This window comes from Microcebus murinus, chromosome 3, assembly GCF_040939455.1.
Source record: "Microcebus murinus isolate Inina chromosome 3, M.murinus_Inina_mat1.0, whole genome shotgun sequence".
Taxonomy (NCBI): domain Eukaryota; kingdom Metazoa; phylum Chordata; class Mammalia; order Primates; family Cheirogaleidae; genus Microcebus; species Microcebus murinus.
In genome coordinates, this window is record NC_134106.1 from 6,647,067 (window position 1) to 6,669,450 (window position 22,384).

Here is a 22,384-nt window from a genome sequence, read left to right on the forward strand (position 1 = left end):
AATCTCAGGTTCTTGTGAACTCCTGGAGGCAGAAAATTTCTTTGGAAAATGGGCTGTTGGCCCATTCTTGATATAATAACCTCAGAGAGGCATTAGCTATGTTTTGTTCTGGTCTTGCTTTAATTCAAGGCTTTTGCAATGGGAAAATTTGATTTCTAAGGGATGAGGGAGGAATACATCACTTTAGGGTTCTAATAATCTGATGTCTTCTTTAGTCTACCAATGGACTTGGTAACTACTTGGTTATTTGTATATGACCAGTCTTCTAATCTACTTGCAAGATGCAATGCAGCTTTGTAATTTATTTTTTGAGGCTACTAAAAGTTCCTATAGGAACCTGAAAAATTATATTAAGCTATAAGAAACAAGAACAAGAGTTGCATATAAAGAGAAAACAGAGAAGAACACCAAGCTCAACTTTGTCCTTATAGAAGTCTTGATGAGTCTGATTAATGCTGTACTAGATGCTAAGGAAAAATACTACTTTGTCTTTTTCAATCCCTCATAGCCTCAAAAAGACTAGCCTTCCAAAAATGAAGACTTGAAAAGTTATCCAAGATTCTCTCCCACAGTAAAGAACAAAAAGATGGTAGCTGGAAAACTAGGTAGCAGGGAACAGGATGTGCCTGGTACAGGAGAGGATGTGTTAATATAAATAACATATACAGAACTTGAATTGTAGAAGGTGGCAAATACAGAAAATACCCAAAGATGTCAAAAGAGTGACAAACATAAAGGTAAGAAAGAAGCAGATAAGTAGTTTTTAAATTGTAACTTGTTGCTTAGTGCAATGATGAAAGCTAGCCACTAATATAGCTATTTTAGAAAGTTAAATTTCACATGCAGTGCTACTAAAATACCAAAAGCCATACATAATGTCTGACCCAAGCTGCCACCTCATATAGCAAATTCTTACATGCGAGCTTAAAAAAGGTTGTTTGACTGGTCCACTGTCCTGCAGCGTCAGGAGACGGCTTTGTCTGACATATTGAATTTCCAATGTCTCTCACACTTCCTCCTTTTCAGATGCACAAAAGGTTTTTGTAAAGTTTCTCTTGGTTTTATTGCTGGCAGCTACAGAAACCATGCCACATGCCTGGTGTAGAGTTATATAGGGTGTGATTTTATTTGACCAGTGTCTTAAGAGCTTCTGGATTTTAAAATATAACTATGAGAATTTCCTTAAGAGCTGTAAATAAAAATCTGTACTAACTCTTTACTGGACCAGTTATGTATGAGACTGGCCGGTCGTTGCACGTTCTCTCTGAAACCATGATGAAAGAGCTCCTCCTCCTCCTCATGCACTGCCTCGGCTTCCTACAGGAATGCCACTTCAGAGTGTTTAGTAACCTTAGGCTGGGCCCTGGCCTAGTACCCTAAAACTATTTACAACTAACTGGGAATTGCTATAATTGTACAAGCTCAGGAAACACGACTGGGACATGTAGGAGGGGGTTCGTAAGCACTCCGAAGCGCTCCTTCAAGTCAAGGGACATGGGTTTGAATCCGCATTCGGCCATTGATCGACCTTGCGCCCTTGGGCAAATCGTCTTCTATATAAGTACCCACCTCTTTCTCTGCCTCCTAAGGTTGTGAGGATTAAGTGATTATACGTAAAGCAGACAGACTCTCACTATAAGGTCACTTCTTATTATCGTGACCGAATCCCGGGAGTCCCGGGCTGCAGGGGACTCGCCGCGGGGAGTGTCCCCGGGCGGAGGCGTCCTCCTGTAGGGGGCGCGCTCCTCACAGTTTCCTCAAGGGCCCGGCCTGACCTGCGGTTTCGGTGGGGAGCCCGGAGGGTTCCACGCCAGGGGTGGGGTTGGCACGCACAGGGCTGGACTCTGGCTCGGCCCGGAGTGTCCGAGCGCACCCTGCACGTGCCCTCGCGGACCCCGGGTCGGAGCCGGGGCCTCGGGCCGGCCAGGGGAGGGTCGGTGCGCGGCCCGCCGGCCGGCCCTGGGGGCGCGCCCTCGAATGCCGGCGCGCCGCGCGGGGCCCCGAACGCCGAGACAATGCGGCGCGCAGCGGCCAGGAGCGGCTCGAGGGCCGGGGCGCGCGCCGCCCTCCTTCCTGCAGGCTCCGCTTCCCGGCGGCGCGGCGGCGGCGAGCGCGCCCATTGGCGGCCCGGCCCTCCGCGCCGCCCCGCCCCGCGCCCGGCCGGCCGCCGCCCCCGGCCCGGACCCGCCCCTCTCCGCGGGAGGCGCTCGGGGCCCGCGGCTGGGTGGCGGGCAGTTCCCGCCGGCTCTGCGCGCCCGCTTCGGGGCTCGCTCGGAGAGGACGCGGCGGCGGCGGCCACGGGAGCCCTCGGCGCGCGGGCTGACGGGCCGAGCTGCGCGGGGCTGCGCCCGCCCCTGCTCCCGCCGCCGAGCCCCGCGGCGGCCGATCCGCGCCCTGCGGCGGCTCCGCGGCTCCCGCGCCCGGCGCTCCCCTTTGTCCCCGGGCCGGAGCGGCGGCGGCGGCGTCCGAGCGGCGGTCGGAGCCCGCGGCGGCGGCTGAGGCGGCGGCTCCCTCGCGGCCGGCCGCCCGCGCGCTGAGGCGATGCCGGACCAGATCTCCGTGTCGGAATTCGTGGCCGAGACCCATGAGGACTACAAGGCGCCCACGGCCTCCAGCTTCACCACCCGCACGGCCCAGTGCCGAAACACGGTGGCGGCCATCGAGGAGGTGAGCGGCGGCGGGCGGCTGCGGCCGCAGGTATTGCGGCGCCGCGCCCCGGACCGGCTCCCCGCCCGCGGCGGCCCGCGCCCCCTGCCCGCGCGCCCGCATCCGCATCCCGGGAAAAGTTTCTTTTCCTCCAAAGCCGGACGTGGCCGGGCCAGCCCTGCCCGAAACAGAGGCCCTTTGTTCCCGTGTAGGTGGCTCCGAGGAGATGGTCGATGGTCACCTTGGGCCTTTTTAAGAACCCCCACTTCTCCGCCCTCATTTCCCTCACGGGGTTCCCCGGCCTGGTCCTTCCCCGCCCCCAGCTGGGCCAACTTTGGCTGGAGAGTCGTCGGGGTCGGCGGCGAGCGGGGTTCCCCTGCGCCCGCCGCGGCCCGGGGTCTTTGCTCCCCCGCGCCGACCTCCCCAACTTGTTCTAGAAGTGGCTCGGCGGGGGAGCTGTGTGCTCGGAGACCCCGCTGCAGCCCCGGAGCCCCGCTTTGCGCGACCTTCTTGTCCGTCCAGGGGATCCCGGGCTGCCCGGGAAGGTGTGCCCACCTTAGTCAGGGAGGCCTGGCCGCATTCCCCACAGTCCCCGGAGAGAGGAGTGCAGGCGAGGGTGTGGAGAGTCGGCGCTTTTAGGTCCAAAGGGTCTTGAATAGCCGCTCCCCAGTTACCTGTGCCTTACCTGCTTGAACCCTGAATGCCTCCCTTCCCCCTCAACCTGGAAAAGGCCTAATTTTAGTAAAGTGCTTTCAAGGTGCAAAGTCATCATGCCTATAGCTGCTAACCAGTAAGCTCTCCAGATCCTGGGGAGAGGGAACACTTCGGAATGAAGAAAGAAGCTTAGGTTGAAAATTAAAGTAGCTTGCAGCGCCAGGAGGGACAGGGCCCCCAGTTGGCTGTGGTTTGGGGCAGATCCTCACCTCCGTCCTTACTTCGCTTATCTGCTAAACGGGATTAGTAATGCATCCTTTTCAGGATCAGAGACCTTGTGAGTCAAGGGCTGCTTAGCACTCTGCTTGGCTCATAATAGGTAACTGGTTTACAAACCACACGTGTGGCAATTGTGAATAGGTGATTAAATGTCTCTTGGCCAGAATGTCAAGTTACAATTTTAAAATTGGGCATTGTAGATATTTTATTAATAGGAGAAAATGCCTGGGCTAGAGTGAGTGAGGGGAGGCCACCAAAGAGCTTTAAATTAAGCAATGTCCTTAATTTTTTTTTTTTTTGGTCCATTCGAACAAAGCATCTGCTGTTAGGAATTGCTTGGGGATGGGGAAGTCTAGAATGTTTTTCCTTAATGGAAAAATTTTTTTCTTTGTACACATAAACAGTCAATAATAGGCTAAATCAAAAGTAACAGATTCAAAATTCTGAATGGTAAGTGCTGCCAGGTATCCTTCCTCCCTCCTTCCTTCAGTCTCTCTCTCTTTCTCTCTCTCTCTCTTTTTTTTTTTTTGCAGAAAAGACCTGCATGTGGATCTTTTGTAGTGAATTGAGTGAACCCCAAATCATTTAATTCTACTTTTATTAGCAAGGCTTAAAAAAATGAAACCTTCAAATGAGGCAGATCTGGGTATGAAGTTTTTTTTTCCCAAAGTGCCTGTTTAAAAGCAGGAGGAAAATATTCACAATGTTTTGAAACTAAACCATTAATAATGTTTGTAGAATGGTTGTAACCAAAAAGGTAGCTGAATATTTCTTAAGGGAAGGGAGCTTTGTACACAATGTCTTAAAAAAAAAAAAAAAGCTTGATTGTGTTTAAAGTTCTGTTGCTTTTCCCCACTGCAGTTTGTCAGTTAAATATTACTAACACTGGCAGATGTTAGAAAGCCAGGCAAATAGAAATTGCTATTAAAATTGGCATAGCCTTTCTCTGATTAATTTTAGTTTAGAGTGTATAATTCCAAAGCTCTTTTTGTATGCTGCGCAAGAGATTACCCAAGAGCTCAGTTACTGAGCAGATTAAAAAGAGACTGGATTTGGTCATTTTATTAAATTGCAAGCTTGCTTCATGTTGCCATCTAAGAACAAGAATTGGTTCACATCTCAAAAATGGGAAAATAAAAATCATTTCAGGTTTATCTCATTTTAAGCAAATTCAGTATATATGCTATGATGATGGTATGTGTGAACTTGGATTTATACATTTGGAAGTTGTTTACTTTCTGAATCAGTGTGGATTCCTTTAAATAATGCTGTTTTTTGTGGTGTTTTAATGTTCAGTTTCATTACTTCTATGTATGGTTTAATAACATGATGCCCACAAAATTTTGATTGTAAACATCTACTTTTCATACTGAGGGGAAATATGAAGTGGGTATCATGCCATAAAAATACTCATTGAACAGAAATAAAATTTGCAAGCCCTTGGTCCTGTGTTCATATAGCTGAGTCATGTTAGTAAACAAACAAATTTAAATTCACTAACCTTTGTGAACCTATTATTTCCAATGTAGATTATGTCTGAGAAAAATCATTTTACAACTGAAATGTACTGTTTTGATTTGCACACCCGTGGCTGGAATATTAGTAATTATCAGGTCCCTACCCTATACTATGAACCTCATATCTGTTGTATTTAGTCCTCATCCCTGCTTTGTAGGTGAAGAAATGGAGGCTCAGAGAGATTAAGCAGTGTGCTCAAGGTTATAGAGCTAGTAAGTGGAATTTGAACTTGGCTCCATTCTGTTTTCAGAAACTGTGCTGCTGCCTGTTACTTTTAATAATGCTAAATTCTCTAAATTACTTCATCAGATTGACTAGGGTTCAAGTTCTGACTCCACCACTTGCCAGTGGTGTGAACTTGAGTGAGATGCCTAACGTTTTCTCATTTACCTCAGCTTTAAAGTCTGGGTAACAATGCCTGTCTACTTCAGAGGATTGTGGTTAGGGTTTAATGAGATAATGCAGAACGCAGTTCTTATCAAACAGTCGGTCACCAGAGCATGTAGTTAATCCACGACCCTGCTGAGGGCGTTTGGAGTGAGGATGAGATTTACCTGAGGGGGAGAGTCAGGGAAATGGCTGAATGGCTGAATGAGTAAGCCAATAAAGAGCTACTACATACCTATTAACTCATGTTTATTCTTAAACCAGTTTGTTGTCCTAGGAGCAGGTGAGAGCAGAGCTGTTTAAAAATTTTTACTTAGTGACCACTTCTCTGGGTGAAGTAATTATTTTGCACAATTTTAGCAAAGTTAGCAAAGTGTGGTGCTGCAACTGGAGTCTGCCCTGTGCTTTTGGAAATAATGGAAAAAATAAGTAATTGTGGCATAAATCTGAAGAGTGAAGGTCCCACCCCCCTTTTTTTTTTTTTGGTTTCTTTGAGTCTCTGGGCACTTCGAAATATTCTCAAAATAAGGACAAATTGTATACATACTTGGAATATTCATGTTTCTAGTTAGACCCTCCTTTATAGCACTATCCATTCTGTTTTGCTTATTTGGCATTGATGTAGTTTTAAAAATAAATTTGATGTTGACTCTTAAGTATTAAAATTTAATCTGCTTCCTTCCGGGCCATAATTCTCTGCTCTGTTGTCCTTGGTTACCTTGGAAATCTCATTGCCGTCACAAGCACAGGGTTTGGACTGCAGGGTGAAGTGAGCATCTGGGCGTGCAGACTCCCAGGGGCTTGCTGTGCATGGGGCCAGACCCCTCCCAGCAGCTACAGTGGGAACTGAGCCTACGTGCTTTTTAGGCAAGAATATGATTCTGACTCTTAGCCCTTTGTGATTTGTTCCAAAAACAGCCCCTCCTCCCAGATTAACAAATTTTGGATCTATTGTCAGAAGGACATCACCTTCTTGCTCAGTTCCTTTGGAAGTGAGCTTTTATGGGTCAAACGGGGTACCCTTTTATGCTGGGTTCTGAAATCTGAATTTATATATTTGAAAAATTTTGACCCAGTTAAGTAGGGAACAATCTTCTACTCTTATGTGTATCCCCCCTTGCTGAATTCAATTTCTCTCTTATGATTAACAGTAAAAGTACTATTACTAGTCATCATGGCTTCCAGACCCTGCCGTTCATTTAGGATTTATTGAGTCTTTCAGTGTGATAGGCATTGTGTTTGGTGGTGGGAATAGAATGCCAAGAAGAATATGGTTTTGTTTTTTTTTTAAAAACATAACCTATAGTCTAGTGGGAGAAACAGACCTCTTGTAAACAAATAAGTACAATACAATGTTGTGAGGATTTGTCTTAAGGACGTCCAGCATAGTGTGGCTGCACGAGGGTGGAGGCCGTGGTTAGGGAGGGCCATGTGTGATGTGTGATTGAGTCTTGAAGTCAAGGTAGTCATCTGTGGGTTACCACATGCTGTAGTCACTAAGGGGGTTCCTTATGGTCTTCTGTACCTGCCTCCCTGCCTTAGGTAAATATTTATCCACTCCTGAGGTGGTGCCAACTAGGCCTCTGTAGTAGGATTTTCACAGTCACCAATCCACAGAGGGCTGCTCAGACCCAGACTTCCCACATTTCTAGACACAGGTGCCTTCCTTTGTGGAGCATATACATTCCAGACCTGCGCTGTCCAACATAGTAGCCTAAGATGAAAATTCAGCTCCTTCAGCCATACTAGCTGCATCTCAGGTGCACGTGGCTACTGTGTTGTTCCTCTCACAAGGAGCACACGCATCACTGGGGAGCTTGCTAGAAATGCAGAGCCTCAGATCCCCACCCTAGACCTGCTGAGTCAGAATCTGCATTTTAATAGCATGCCCAGGTACGTTATCTGAAGTTGATCCCTGTTCTAGACCTGGAACGTGGCTGCAGGTTGGAGTCAGAGTTGCTGAGGGCATTTGTGGAATAGAGATGCCTGGCCCCACTTCCTGAAATTCTAGTTTAATTGCTTTGGGTGGGGCCTGGAGCCTTGGCATGTTTAAAAGGCTCCTCCCAGTAGGGTTGATAATCACTGATAAACAGATGATTGTGTAATGTAAATGTCAAGTAGTAACAAGTGCTGTAAAGAAAATTTATGCATAGTACAGGGATAGAAAGTGATTCTGGAGATCAGGAAGCTGAAATCAGGAAAGGCCCCTCTGCAGAGGTAATATTGGAGCAGTCTGGAATGCAGAGAGGAAGCTGCCCTGGGAGATCTGGGAGTGGAGGAACAGCTTAGGAAAAGGCCCTGAGATGCGAATGGGCAGGAGCATGGCAGGACAGGAAGAAGGCCAGTGCGCAGAGAGGAGTGGGTGAGGGAGAGACCTGGGAGGTGGAGGGAGGGGGGCCAGTTCATGTGGGGCTTTATCTGTCTCAGGGAAGGAATTTGGATTTTGTTCTGGTGTGATGGGAAACTCCTGGATTTTCAAAGACTTCACTGTGGTTGTTCCAGGGAAAACAGACTAGCAGGGTACAAGAGGAAAGAGGGAGACCAGCTGGGGGTTGGGGGGTATTGGAATCATCCAGGCAAGAGAGTCTCAGACTAGGTGGTAGCAGTGGGGGTCGGGAGTGGTCCAGTTGAGTTCCATTGTGCAAGAAGAGCAATCAGAACCTGCTGACAGACTTTTGTTGCTGTGTGCTGGTGGTATAGAGGGGAACTGAGCAGAGTTCCTGCCCCAGAGGAGGCAACAGTCAAGTTCAGGCCATCCAGGGCCGGGAAGACTGGACCATCCAGTGTGATTGTGGTGCTGTCTGGTGCTATTTAGTATCAAAGCCAGCTGCATCCTGCTGACATGACTGGTAGAACTTGGGATGAGGGAGAGACTGAAGCATAGCTGCATAGACTGGGGCCACAGGGGTCTGTCTGTGCGTGCCTCCCCTGCTCTCTAGGCAGGTGATAGCAGGTTGTGCTGCTTGAGCATGTCTGATGCCTGGGATGCTGTCCTCATTTCATCTACCCAAACACTCCTCTTTCCCTACTAAAAAGAGGTGATACACTCACCTGCATATTGTTCCATGATGTGAACCTGCCTCCTTTGCTTACCTCTCTTTTGAGTAATGTGGTCTCACAATGGGTTGCTAGTGTCCTTCCAGGTACTTTGTACTGTGATCATTTTTATCATGCCAGCAGTGTTCTGGACTATAAGGACTGTGTGTATGGAATGCTTGGGCTGTATGTATTTTTATGATGAAGGGACTTGACTGGTTGCGTTTCTTCATTCATAATGTATATTGGGCACCTAGCACATGTCCTTGCCAGGTGCCAGGGTTGTATAAGTGGGCAGGACTAGCTCCTTCCCTAGAAAGTACTTAATAATCTCATGTGTTGTGGGCAATTATAATTTATCCTCTTAACCATTTTTGTGCCATGGTCCCTTTGACACTCTGATGAAGGTGGTGTACCTCTATTCAGAAAAATATTTTAATGCATAGAACAAAATACAATTTCAAAGGAAACCAATTATAGTTATACCTCACTTAAAGTTGGGGATGTGTTCTGAGTAATGTGTTGTGTGAATGTCATAGAGTTTGGCTACACAGACCTAGATGGTATAGAATACTTCATACTTAGGCTGTATGATATAAACTATGGCTCCTAGGCTACAAACCTGTATACCATGTTACTGTACTAAATACTGTAGGCAACTCTAACACAATGGTATTTGTATATCTAAACATAGAAAAGGTAGGATAAAAATACAGTATTATAGTCTTATGGGACCACCTGCTTGTAGGCAATTTGTTGACTGAAACATCGTTATATGCTGCATGACTGTATATTGAAATTCAGTTAGCAAAATATTTTGAAAATCTGTGCCACACTAAAGCAATCAATATCAAGATTTAGTAGTTGGTCTAATAAATAACTTAATTTTTAAGTATTGATGAATGTAAATAATATTGACATATTTTTAATACCTATAAATGTGATGTTAATATATCATAATATATCTTATTAGAATCACTGCTAATTCAGAATTGCATAGAATACTAAATTTCAATTAGATGCTAATGAAATTACACATATAATTCTTTTTCCAGTGAACTTCCTGAATTCAAACTAGGAATTCCAGGCTTGATGGGAAGATTTTTTTTTTTAGTTAATTGTTTTTTGGAGTGATGGGTTCTTTAACAACTCTAAACGGGCTTCATAATTACTATACCGTCATTGTCATGAATTGGTTCTGAGAGTCTAGCTGAGAAGAGTTACACCCTAGGCCAGTGTTCTGGAATTATGAGGTAGTAAAGGTGTTTAAAGTGCTCTTGGGGGTGTGGCAAGCCATCCACTGTGGGGCACCCTGTATTCTTTCAGGGTTAGGCCGTGGCAACTTCTCTTCTGGTCCTGGGGTTAGTTCATATGCTTGTGCATGCCTCGGAGTGCAGCAGAACTGCGAGTTGAACCTTGGGAATCATGTAGTGAGGACCCTGGGCTGGTGGCCTTTGCAGGCTAGCTCTTCTATTATGCCTTTCTTGTTTGTCTAGCATGTCACATGTTGCCCTTGACTCTGTAGGGCGAGCTCCATTGTGAAGCGATGGAAGATGCAAGGGCACCTTCCACTTGGAGTTTTAAGGGAGCCTTTGCAGTCTGTGTTGTTTTTGGTGAGGTTACGTATTTGAAATGATGCTGCTGTTGCATGAGTGTGTTTGGCACATCCAGAACATGGTTGAAGTCAATGCAGTTGATATTGGAGTTTCCCCACCTTGTCTTTTCTAACATTTATTGGGCACTTATCGTGTGTAAGTTCTTTACATATGTTAATTATTAACTCGTTTAGTTATTACAAAAGCCCTATTGAGGTCCAGAGAAGTTAGGCCGCTTTACCAAGTTTGAAGACCTCGGAGGTGATGAAGCCAGCTTTCAAATCCAGCATTTCGACACCAGCTTCTGCTATTGGTTTTAGCAGCTGGCTGCCTCTGTAGAGCCTGTGCCAGAAAAGGCCCTTGGTGTTGATTCCTCTGTGACCAGCATGAGCTCTCTCTTGGTGTTGGTTTTAGTAAGTTGCACCTACTGCATTTCTTGAGTGGGTCCTTTGGATAAATCCTTGTGGCTACTCTGCCTCCTTTCTGCCTCATCTGTCCTCCTTGCCACAGAAATTGTTCCTCTTTACTGTCCTTGCCATTCTGCGGACGTGCCCAGCCCTGCAGAGCAGGGTGGGGGGCACAGGCTTTGCTCGCATCCTGGCAGGAGGACCTGCCCTGCTAACGGTGTTACTAATGATGTCATCTTTCCACTCGATGCTGAAGATGGCTTTACCAATAAAATCGGGTGGTTGATGAAGACAGTTCCCTCCAATGATGAATTCCTTTGTCTTTTAGGATTCTAGCCAGCCAGTCAGGATTTTGGAGGCCTCTTTCCCTAGCTTCTCAGAAGAAATCATGTTTCTTATTAGAAGATTCTTTAAAAAGTAGCAGTAATGACAATAATAGCTGTCTGTCATTTCTTTGAGCCTTAATTCTGTGTCAAGGACTATGTTGTGTTTTAAATTGATGATTTGATCCTCACAACAATCCTATGAAGTAGGTCTTATAGGTCTGTGGTCCCCAATCCCTGGTACACCAGTCCGTGGCCTGTTAGGAACCAGGTCATCACCGCCTGAGCTCCGCCACTCCCTCCTGCCCCCCATGCCTTCTCCCCATCCGTGGGAAAATTGTCTTCCACTGGTCCCTGCTGCCAAAAAGGTTAGGGACCACTGCTGTAGGTAACGCCAGGTCTCACGCTCCACTGCAGCGGTTGGTGGAGCAGGAATCCCAGTCCTGTGGCCATGAGCCCCAGTGTCTGCACATCCTACTCCTGCTGGTCATTTACTGCCCCACCTGCCAGGCTCCTGCTGGGATCCCTGTTGCCTGTGAAGCTTCCCTTTAGGCATTCCTGTGGGTTTCTTTAGTGCAGGTTGGTAATTGTTGACCTTCTGCAGGCCAGTCCCCATTGTTGTTGACTGAGAGAATGTGACTGGCAGGAGAGGGCCATCAGACTCCAACCCCTGGGGAGGCACTTAGCATCAGAGGTGTTTATTAAGTGACCTTAAGTGCTAGGAAGTGAGTTAAAAAGCACTGATCTGGTCCCCTTAGAGCTGAGGGACTGAGAACACTGTCATGGCTGTGTGTAAAGGACTCGGAGCCACGCAGCCAGTGATGAGACCTACAGAGAATTCCCTCTGCCAGCAGATCTGTGTTCTGAGAGGTGGCCATTGAAGGGTGAATCATGGATGTGGCATGTCTAGGCAGACTCAGGTAGAGAGGAGTCAGCACCATGTTCCAGTTAGGGGACTTTGGAGAGGTTCTGAAAGGGAGAATGTTAAGTCCTTGTACTATATTGTCCTGGTAGCCCTGATTTGTTAGTAACTAGCTCTTGGAACTGAGAAAGGTAGCTTCACTGGTCTTGCCTCAGTTGCCTCATTTGTAAAATGGAGGGTTGGATGAGATGCACTCTAGCCTTTCTGACTCTTAACCTGCTGTGTCAACTACTATCTATAACACCGTTCACCTGCCTCTTGCCATGCTTTACTTTTTCTGAACATCTTCTCCACTTTTCTCTTTCTCTTGGCTATTTATGTTCATATTTTTCAAGAGGTTAGAGGTCAAAGTGAACTTTACCTCCTCCATCCCTACCTTCAAAGATCTCACCCCACCCCCCATATCACTGGAGTCAGTGTGGTGGTTGGCCCTACAGCTGGAATTGCATTGGGCGCATTGCTGGTTTAAGTTCTGGACAAGTGGGACCGTGAGGTTTGCCATCCATCTTACTTTGAAGCAGTTTTTAATTTAAAAAAAATTTTTTTCCAGTCTTTGCTGCATGCCTTGGTCTCTTGATCATTTGTGCTTTGCTTCTCTAGTGAAAAGCAGGTTTGTGTTATGGTCACAGAGTTTTGTGGTCATTAAATAGTGTGGACTGTTGAACTTTAAGTAAATACAGATTTTCTTTTATCTAGGTTCGGATAAATTCTTAGATCTAATTCTTAGATCTAGTTTCCCTAGATTTTGGGAAAGCCAGTATTCTCACCATTGGGAAGATGTGCTCTTTTACGAAGTGGTAATTGTCACAATTTGCCCTATAGGTTTGATTGTTTGTGTGGTGGGGTGGAAAGACCACGGCCAGGGGTAGGGAGAGCTGGAGTCTGCTTCTAAATTGGCCTACAACCTTTACTGTCTGGTCTCTAAGGTGAGGGATTTGGGCTCAGTGCTCTCTGACTACCCTCCCCAACCAGAAAATTCTGTAGTTCTGGGTACCACACATATTGGATTAGAAAAGGCCCTGGAATAAATGATAGGAATAAAACCCAGCAAGGAATGGCTAGTTTATAGTCCTGAAAAAACAGCATAGTTGCTGAATCATACTTTTAAGTTGAATTATTTTTTGAAACTTTTCTCTGGCTTCCTGAGGTACTTACTTTTTTGTTGTAGTTGCTGTTTTTTTTTTTTTTAAATGAAGGTATAATTCACATACCATAAAAATCACCCTTTTAAAGTGTCCAACTAAGTGATTTTAAGTGTATCCATAAAGTTATTTAGCCATTACCGCTATTCAATTACAGAACATTTTATTTAATTATTTATTTATTTTTATTTAATTTTTTTGAGACAGATTCTCACTCTGTTGCCCAGGCTGGAGTGCTGTGGTATCAGCCTAGCTCACAGCAACCTCAAACTCCTGGGCTCAAGCGATCCTCCTGTCTCAGCCTCCTGAGTAGCTGGGACTACAAGCACATGCCACCACGCCTGGCTAATTTTTCCTATTCTTAGTTGCCTGGCTAATTTTTTTTTCCTATTTTTAGTAGAGATAGGGTCTTGCTCTTGCTCAGGCTGGTTTCAAACTCCTGAGCTCTAGCAATCTTCCTGCCTCAGCCTCTCAGAGTGCTAGGATTGCAGGCATGAGCTACCTCTCCCGGCCAATTCCAGAACATTTTCAACACCAAAAAGAAACCCCGTGCCCAGTAGCAGTCACTCCCTGTTCCTCTTTTTCTAGTTCTTGACAGTCATTAATATACTTTCTGTCTCTATGGATTTGTCTATTCTGGACATTTCTTATATGGAATCATACAATATATAGCCTTTTGTGTCTGACTTCTTTTATTTAGTCTAATGTTTTCAAGATTCTTTCAAGTTGTAGCATGAATTTGTACTTCATTCCTTTTTATGGCTGAATAATATTCTATTTTATGGATATAACACATTTTGCTTATCCATTCTTCAGTTGATGGACATTTCAGTTGTTTCAACGTTTTGGCTTTGAGTATTCTTACATAGTCTCTGTGTAGACATATGTTTTCATTTCTCTTGGGTGTGTGCCTAGGCCTAGAATTGCTAAGTCATATGGTAACACTTTTTAACTTTTTGAGGAGCTGTCAAAGTGTTTTCCAAAGAGGCTGTACCACTTTACATTCCCACCAGCAACATATAAGGGTTGCAATTTCTCCACATCTTGTCAACACTTGTTATTGTCTCTCTTTTTGATTACACTCATCCTAGTGGGTGTGAAGTAGAATCTCATTGTGGGTTTGATTTGTATTTCCCTGATGGATTAGTCAATGATGTTGAATATTGTTTCATATGCCCATGTCTATTTGTATATCTTCTTTGGAGACATACCTATTCAAATCCTTTGTTCATTTTTGTATTGGATTATTTGTCTTTTTATTATTGAATTGTAAGAGTACTTTATATATTCTGGACATGCCCCTAATCAGATACAAAATTTGCAAATAATTTCTCCCAGTTTGTGGATTGTCTTTTCATCCACTTAATGATGTCCTTTGAAGCACAAAAGTTTTTAATTTTGATGAAGTCCAGAGTAGCTATTTTTGCTTTGGTTATTTGCTTTTGGTGTCATATCTAAGAATGTATTGCTTAGTATAAAGTCACAAAGATTTATACGTATATTTTCTTTTGTTTTATAGTTTTAGCTCTTACGTTTAGGTCTTTGATCCATTTGAATTAATTTTGGTGTATGATGTGAGGTGTAGAGGTCCAGCTTCCTCCTTTTGCGTGAGGATGTCCAGTTGTCCCAGCATCATTGGTTGGAAAGACTGTTCTTTTCCTCCTTCAATTCTCTTGACATCCTTTTTTTTTTTTTTTTTTGAGACAGAGTCTCACTTTGTTGCCCAGGCTAGAGTGAGTGCCGTGGCATCAGCCTGGCTCACAGCAACCTCAATCTCCGGGACTCAGCGATCCTACTGCCTCAGCCTCCCGAGTAGCTGGGACTACAGAGGCATGCGTCACCATGCCCGGCTAATTTTTTTTTTTTTGTATATATATTTTTAGTTGGTCAATTAATTTATTTCTATTTTTGGTAGAGACGGGGTCTCGCTCAGGCTGGTTTCGAACTCCTGACCTTGAGCAATCCACCCGCCTCAGCCTCCCAAAGTGCTAGGATTACAGGCGTGAGCCACCACGCCCGGCTTGACATCCTTTTTGAAAATCAGTTGATTTTTTTTTTTTTTTTGAGACAGAGTCTCGCTTTGTTGCCCAGGCTAGAGTGAGTGCCATGGCGTCAGCCTAGCTCACAGCAACCTCAAACTCCTGGGCTCAAGTGATCCTTCTGCCTCAGCCTCCCGAGTAGCTGGGACCACAGGCATGTGCCACCATGCCCGACTAATTTTTTCTGTATATATTAGTTGGCCAATTAATTTCTTTCTATTTATAGTAGAGATGGGGTCTCGCTCTTGCTCAGGCTGGTTTAGAACTCCTGACCTCAAGCAATCCTCCCTTCTCGGCCTCCCAGAGTGCTAGGATTACAGGCGTGAGCCACCTCGCCCGGCCAATCAGTTGATTGTTGATGTATGGGTTTATTTGTGGCCTGTCAGTTATATTCCATTGATCTTTATGCCTATCCTTATGGTAGTACCATGCAGTCTTGACTACTGTAGGTTTATGGTACATTTTGAAATTAGAAAGTATGAGTCTTCTAACTTTTTGTTTTTCTTTTCCAAGATTGTTGTGGCTATTCAGGGTCCCTTGCATTTCCATATGAATTTTAGGATCAACATGTCATCTTATTAATTAAAAAAAAAAGCCAATTGGGATTTTTGTGGGGGTTGTGTTCAAATCAATCTGTAGATCAATTTGAAGACATCTTAACAGTCTATCTTAACACCTTCCATTTAAGTCTTAATTTCTTTCAGCAGTGTTTTATAATTTTCAGTATACAAGTCTTAATACTTGTTTTGTTAAATTTATTCCTGGCCGGGCGCGGTGGCTCACGCCTGTAATCCTAGCACTCTGGAAGGCCGAGGCGGGCGGATTGCTCAAGGTCAGGAGTTCGAAACCAGCCTAAGCAAGAGCGAGACCCTGTCTCTATTATAAATAGAAAGAAATTAATTGGCCAACTAATATATATAGAAAAAATTAGCCGGGCATGGTGGCGCATGCCTGTAGTCCCAGGTACTCGGGAGGCTGAGGCAGGAGGATCTCTTGAGCCCAGGAGTTTGAGGTTGCTGTGAGCTAGGCTGACGCCATGGCACTCACTCTAGCCTGGACAACAAAGCGAGACTCTGTCTCAAAAAATCAAAAAACAAAAAAACAAATTTATTCCTAAGTGTTTTTTTCTTTTTGATGCTATTGTGAATGGAATTGTTTTCTTAATTTCATTTCTGGATTGTTCATTGCTAGTGTATAGAAATATAATTAATTTTTGTATTTTAATCCTTTTTTTTTTTTTTTTGAGACAGAGTCTCGCTTTGTTGCCCAGGCTAGAGTGAGTGCTGTGGCATCAGCCTAGCTCACAGCAACCTCAAACTCCTGGGCTCAAGTGATCCTCCTGCCTCAGCTTCCTGAGTAGCTGGGACTACAGGCATGCGCCACCATGCCCGGCTAATTTTTTCTATATACTTTAAGTTGTCCAATTAATTTCTTTCTATTTTTAGTGGAGACCGGGTCTCGCTCTGCTCAGGCTGGTCTCGAACTCCTGACCTTGAGTGATCCTCCCGTCTTGGCCTCCCAGAGTGCTAGGATTACAGGTGTGAGCCACTCTGCCCGGCCCTTAATCATCTTTAAATGCCCGGTGGTTTATACAGAATAGGTGTTCGATAACTTTATTGAATGATTGACTTTGGTATTAAAAAGAGTTTTATGTACAGCTGAATTTCCTTTTTTTATTTTTTATTTATTAATTTTGTTTATTTTAGCGTATTATGGGGGTACACGAGTTAAGGTTATATATATTGCCTATGACCCCCTTCCCCCTCAAGTAAGAGCTTCAAGTGTGTCCATCCCCCAAATGTTGCACATCTTTGTGGTTGTTATACCCATCCCTTCCTCCCCCCTCCCACCCTCCCAAAACCCAATAAATGTTACTCCTATATGTCCACTTAGGTGTTGATCCATTAATACCAGTTTGCTGGTGAGTACATGTGGTTGAATTTTCTTATATTTAATTTGTTTTATTTCATTCCTTCTCATTTGGGCTCTGACTATACTGAGAAAATGGGAAGATTTGCCTGCTTGGTGTTTTACTGCAGAGTAAAGTTAGCGGAAATGTCACTGGCATTTGCCCAGTGGGTTTTAGATGTTTGCCTCATTTGGCCACAGTGTTGGTAGTCGCTTGGGAGGTGAAGTAGGAGCCAGGCTTTGTGTTCTCTGCAACAGCATACTCTTCATAACCCATTGTTTTTACGGGTTAGTATGCTTTGTTTTGGTTGCTTTCTATAAACATCACCTTGATTTGTTTCCCTTGGGAGACTGTTCACTTATTGACAAAAGGTAATTATTGAGATTCCTGGTTTTCTTCTTGCCTTGTAAATTGTTTTGTTTGTTTTTCTTTTTGGCAATAAGAATGAGGTATGTTTCCTTCTGGAGTGGTTGGGCTGTCAGAACCTGTAGCTTTTGTTTGCGTTGGTTGTAGCTTGCCAGGTCTCAAGCTTTTGATGTGGGGGTGGTACTGCTGGATTTGTTTGCCAGCAAGGAGAGCCCACGGGAGGAATCATCGCTAGGCTAGGCAATGAGATTCCTCACTCTTTTCCATCTGTCTTCTCTCCCTCCCCTACGCTCCTGGTTCTGCCCTTTCCTGGGGACCAGGATGCTTATGCTTCCACCCAAGCAGTGTCCAGAGCTTAAAATTCTCATCCCCTCTCCTCTTCTTTTCCCTTTCATTTTCTCTTGACCTTTTCTCGGTCTATTTCCAGACCCTCCCTGGCTCTGTGTTTTGTTTTTAAAAGAGGAGACTCAAGAGTGCACAAGAGTGCAGCTGTAATTTGGGATTTTAGGCAGAGGCCTTCCTCCATTTCTCAAATCACACTTGAAGGCGGCCGCTTTGGTAAAGACATTTAAAGTTGGTCTCCCTTCCTACCACCCAGCCTCCCCTCAGTTGTCCAGAACTGGGTTTGTTATTCTAGCTTTTAAAAACGATTTATTATCTTTTATAGCAATGTTGGAAGGAGCTTAATTTTTGAAGTGCACAGTATTCTTCTTTATGGTCAGAGCAAAGTAAAGGAGGTTTGATTGATCTCACAACAAAATTGCTTTAGTCAGGGTTGGGGAACTTTTTCCTGTAGGAAGCTACGTTAGCTGTAATGAAATAAGGCTACATTCAAGAAACTTCAATTAGATAGACTTAAAAATGTACATTATTTTGTAAAAATCTAACTACGGTGTACTTATGAGTTTCAAAAAATGAAAATTATTTGTTAAAGTTAGCTAACCTTTTAATGACTTTGTTGTGTCTGCTTTTTGTTGGAAAGCATTTGAATATTTGGTTGCAGCATGGAGGTCCCAGTTTGAGTTGATCCTCTAGATGGGTATCAGTCATCTGTGACGTTAAGGGCATCTTGATTTGGGTTAGGTAGGAGAAGGTAGATTCACAGCAGTAAGTGGTTGAAAAGCAATAAAGCATTTTTCGGGCATGTTGCCAAAGGTGTGAGTATTCTACTGCATTTTTCCATATTTCAACTGGATCCTTCTTAGCATCAAACAGTGACTTTAAAATGTCATCTACTAAGAGTTCAATCAATTCCATTATAGTTCTTTAGGTGCCTCGGTGATATCAACTAGGTGAGGCCGAAATGCTAATTTGACTGAGATGTCATGACTCTCAAAGTCAGTGAACCTTTCATTGTGTTCTCTAATTAATAGGTCTGTGACAACTGTGTATTCTTCAAATGATTTGCATATATCATCCTGCTCATCAGTGACCTTTGCTAACTGAGGAAAATATGCATCTGAAATTTCCTTTTGAAGAAGTTGTGTTTTGAAAAAAGATAGCTTTTTTTCAAAATGCTTGGATTTTTTGCCACATATCATATATAGACTTAGTTTTACCTTGCAAAGAAATATTCACGTCATTTTGATTTGACATGTCACACAGAAATGCTGCATTCCATAGAAATCTTGCAATAATTCATATTGCTGATTCTGTTCTTCATAAAATTTAACTGTGTTTTCACAGGAGTAAAATTTTGGCTAATATCTGTTCCTGCAATAGCCAATGCACTGTAGAATAATACACAAATCCACATTGAATACCTCATTGTTCAACTTTAGCATGTTATAAAACTGATGATGCCACCTTGCGTTTGCACAAATATGGTTAACAATACTTAAAACTCATTGTGAAGTGTCACTTAAAATAGTAGCTTTAGCACAGATTTTGCTGATATAAGATACAATGAAAAGAAATGAGAGCATCTGGACTGTTAATACTTTTTTTATCTGTACGATAAACCCTTCATATTTTCCTGTCATGGAAGGTGTACCATCTGTACATACACTCAATAAATTTACCAAATTCAGTCCAACTTCATGATACTTATATTGAAAATTATTGAAGATAAATATTCCCTGTGTTTTGTTTGCAAGTATTCAAAGCAAATAACTCTTCATAGCAAAGATAATCTTCTGTTATGACCTGAATGAAGGATAAAACCTGTGCTGAATCAGTAGTATCAGTTGGTTCATGCATAGCAAATGGTTTCAAACTCTTGACCTCAGGCGATCCTCCTGCCTTGGCCTCCCAGAATGCTAGGATTACAGGTGTGAGCTACTGTGCCCCACCCAAAGCGATTGAGTAATATCATTTTCCTTTTGAAGTATTGCATGAAGTTGTTCTGTTAAGTTGAAGGCTAATTCATACTGTTGATCAATTATGGTTCCCCTTGAAAGAGGCAGTTGTTTTTTCTTGTTTTTTTTTTTTTTTTTTTTTTTTTGAGACAGAGTCTTACTTTGTTGCCCAGGCTAGAGTGAGTGCCATGGCGTCAGCCTAGCTCACAGCAACCTCTGCCTCAGCCTCCGGAGTAGCTGGGACTACAGGCATGCACCACCATGTCTGGCTAATTTTTTCTGTATATATTAGTTAGCCAATTAGTTTCTTTCTATTTATAGTAGAGACGGGGGTCTCGCTCTTGCTCAGGATGGTTTCAAACTCCTGACCTCGAGCAATCTGCTCGCCTCAGCCTCCCAGAGTGCTAGGATTACAGGCATGAGCCACCGCTCCCGGCCCAGGCAGTTGTTTTTACTTTGAAAAGTTATCGGCATCTAAGCATCCTACAACTTCGACAATGTATTCTTTCACAATTTCTACATCACTGAATGGCTTCCCTTTTTTCCCCAGTATATAAACTACTTTGTAGTTGCTTCACTGGCATTATTTCCAGGTCTTATTGTTGCTTGAAAGAATTGTCTTTGCAGGGCACTCCCCCCACCCCACCCCTCACCCACCCCCATGGCTCAGGTCTGTAATCCTAGCACCCTGGGAGGTGCTAGCACCGAGGCAGGGTCCTAGCACCAGGGCAGGAGGATTGCTTTAGCTCAAGAGTTTGAGACCAGCCTGAGCAAGAGTGAAACCCCAGCTCTACTAAAAATATAAAACTTAGCCAGGCGTGGTGGTATGTGCCTATAGTCCCAGCTACTGGGAGGCTGAGGCAGGAGGATCACTTGAGCCCAGGAGTTTGAGGTTGCTGTGAGCTAGGCTGAGGCCATCACACTCTACTTAGGCCAACAGAGTGAGACTCTGTCTCAAAAAAAAAAAAGAAAAAAGAATTCTCTTTGCTTTTGCTTTTCATGTTTTAATTTCTGCAATATTACCTTTCTAGTCTCTCCCTCTAATTTAAAATATTTGTGGTCCTTATGAGTGTTATAATGCTGATGAGCACTGAATTTGTTTAATGTTGATATTGCAGTATCACAAAGCAAGCAAATCATGTTATCTTTACAGAAATAAGACAATACTGCAATTCCCAATCATCATTAAAAAAAGTATTTTCTTTAGCATTTGTTCTCTTGGTCTTCTTTGACACCATGGGCTGTTAAGCAGACAGAATTAAAAAATACTGTCTAGCTGTGCAACTATTCACAAATTACACTTCAGACAGAAACATAGTACACTGCTGTCAAAAGCTGATAACAGACTGACATACTCAACTCCCATAAACTCTCGCCAACCACCCTCTTGCGGTAGTGGCACCAGTCAGGCAGGGGAAGTTTGAACTAAATCATGAGTGTAGCAGCCTTCAGTTTAGCCCTTATGGCTTACTAATATTTTAATTGTGCTGGTCAATCTGTGAACAGTATTTCACTGAAACTTATTTTATTCTTTGGTATTTTAAATATGTTTATTTAAAAAATAAAATATAAAAGATGAACAGAATGTATTAATAAGAATAAAAGGATTTGTTCTGTAAGGCCACACTTAGGGACCCAGAAGACCATGTGTGACCTTAAGGCCACAGGTTCCCCACCCCTGGCTTTAGTCATAGCTAATATGAAATTTCTTAAGAGCTCCTGTTTTATTTGCTCTTTTAATTTATGAACCTCCTTGGATCCTTCAAGCACCTGTCCACTAAGCCAGTGAGGCCTGATATGTAACATTCAGGGCTTTATTTCTGTCCATAATACACCATGAACTGCTATAGGATTCTGACACTGTTAGATTTTGGTTTGAATTAGGGAGTAGCCATGTCAGCAAATGTATGTTACAGAAATTTGTTATTGTTTTTTTTAAAAAACAGGAGTTTGAATAAGCTGGCCAACCATAGGGCATGCATTAGAACTTGGAAGTAAAAAAAAAAAAAAAACAATTAAGAAGAAAGTAGCTGTGATAAAATCCATTTTGTTTCTCTGTAGATTAGGGTCATGCTATCCTCAGGCTCCTAGAAAAGACCATGCAGTGAAATAGGAACAATAGCAGGGACCCAGTGCTCGATAGCCAAGGCCCATGGGAGCGAGGGAGAGAGAGGAGAGTTAGACTAACTCGGAGTAGTTGGGGCTACCTCTTATGCTAGGAATTGGAGGGTCTCACTAAGCTACACCAGAATGCGCTACTTGATGTATAGGTTGGTCACCAAGAATAGTCACAATACATGTCCTCTGCTTTGATGGACTGGGAAGCACCTATTGCACTAGGAAAGTTTCCATGAAAATAGTTTTTGAATTTTGCTGTGTAATTTTGATGAGCTTGAGTTCACTGAGAAAATTAATTTGTATAGAACAGCTCCTTCCTTTAGTGTTGACCCAAACGAGACATTTAGTATGTCTTTCATGTTGGAGTTTGGGCCATGGCAGAATGGTGTAGAGGTCTGTTTCTGGGACATGTAGCCTCATGTGAGTACAAGTCTGAGCAGGCCCGTAGGTGTGCAAGTTAAGTGTACAAAGGGAGAGAGAAGCAGCCTGGTGAGTGACTTCTGCTGAACATGTGGTTTCCTGCTTGACCTCAGAGTACTCTGTCACGTTGTTTTTGGGTTCAGCTTCCCAATCTAGAGTTCCCCCTGTTTGAGGTTCTTAGTTTTCATGTGGGACCCCCCTCCCCCCATACCAGACTGAGTATGCCTAGGGTTAGGGACTAAATATTATTACTGCTCTTTGAATCTAAGCAGGGTGCCTAGCACCCATAGTTCTGAGAAAATGTTTGCTGAATGTCAAGGCCCAGG

General features: G+C 43.8%; 1 protein-coding gene across 2 annotated transcripts in view; it reads left to right on the forward strand.

The window, feature by feature from the left end:
* Positions 1-2,181: 2,181 nt before the first annotated feature.
* Positions 2,182-22,384, forward strand: part of ASAP2 (ArfGAP with SH3 domain, ankyrin repeat and PH domain 2) — a 179,906-nt gene continuing 159,703 nt past the window's right edge. For both annotated transcript variants that reach the window (XM_012785687.2, XM_012785690.2), the window contains exon 1: positions 2,182-2,667. In XM_012785687.2, the coding sequence (XP_012641141.2) occupies positions 2,542-2,667 (126 nt within the window). In that variant the 5' untranslated portion in view covers positions 2,182-2,541. The remainder of the gene's footprint in view (positions 2,668-22,384) is intronic.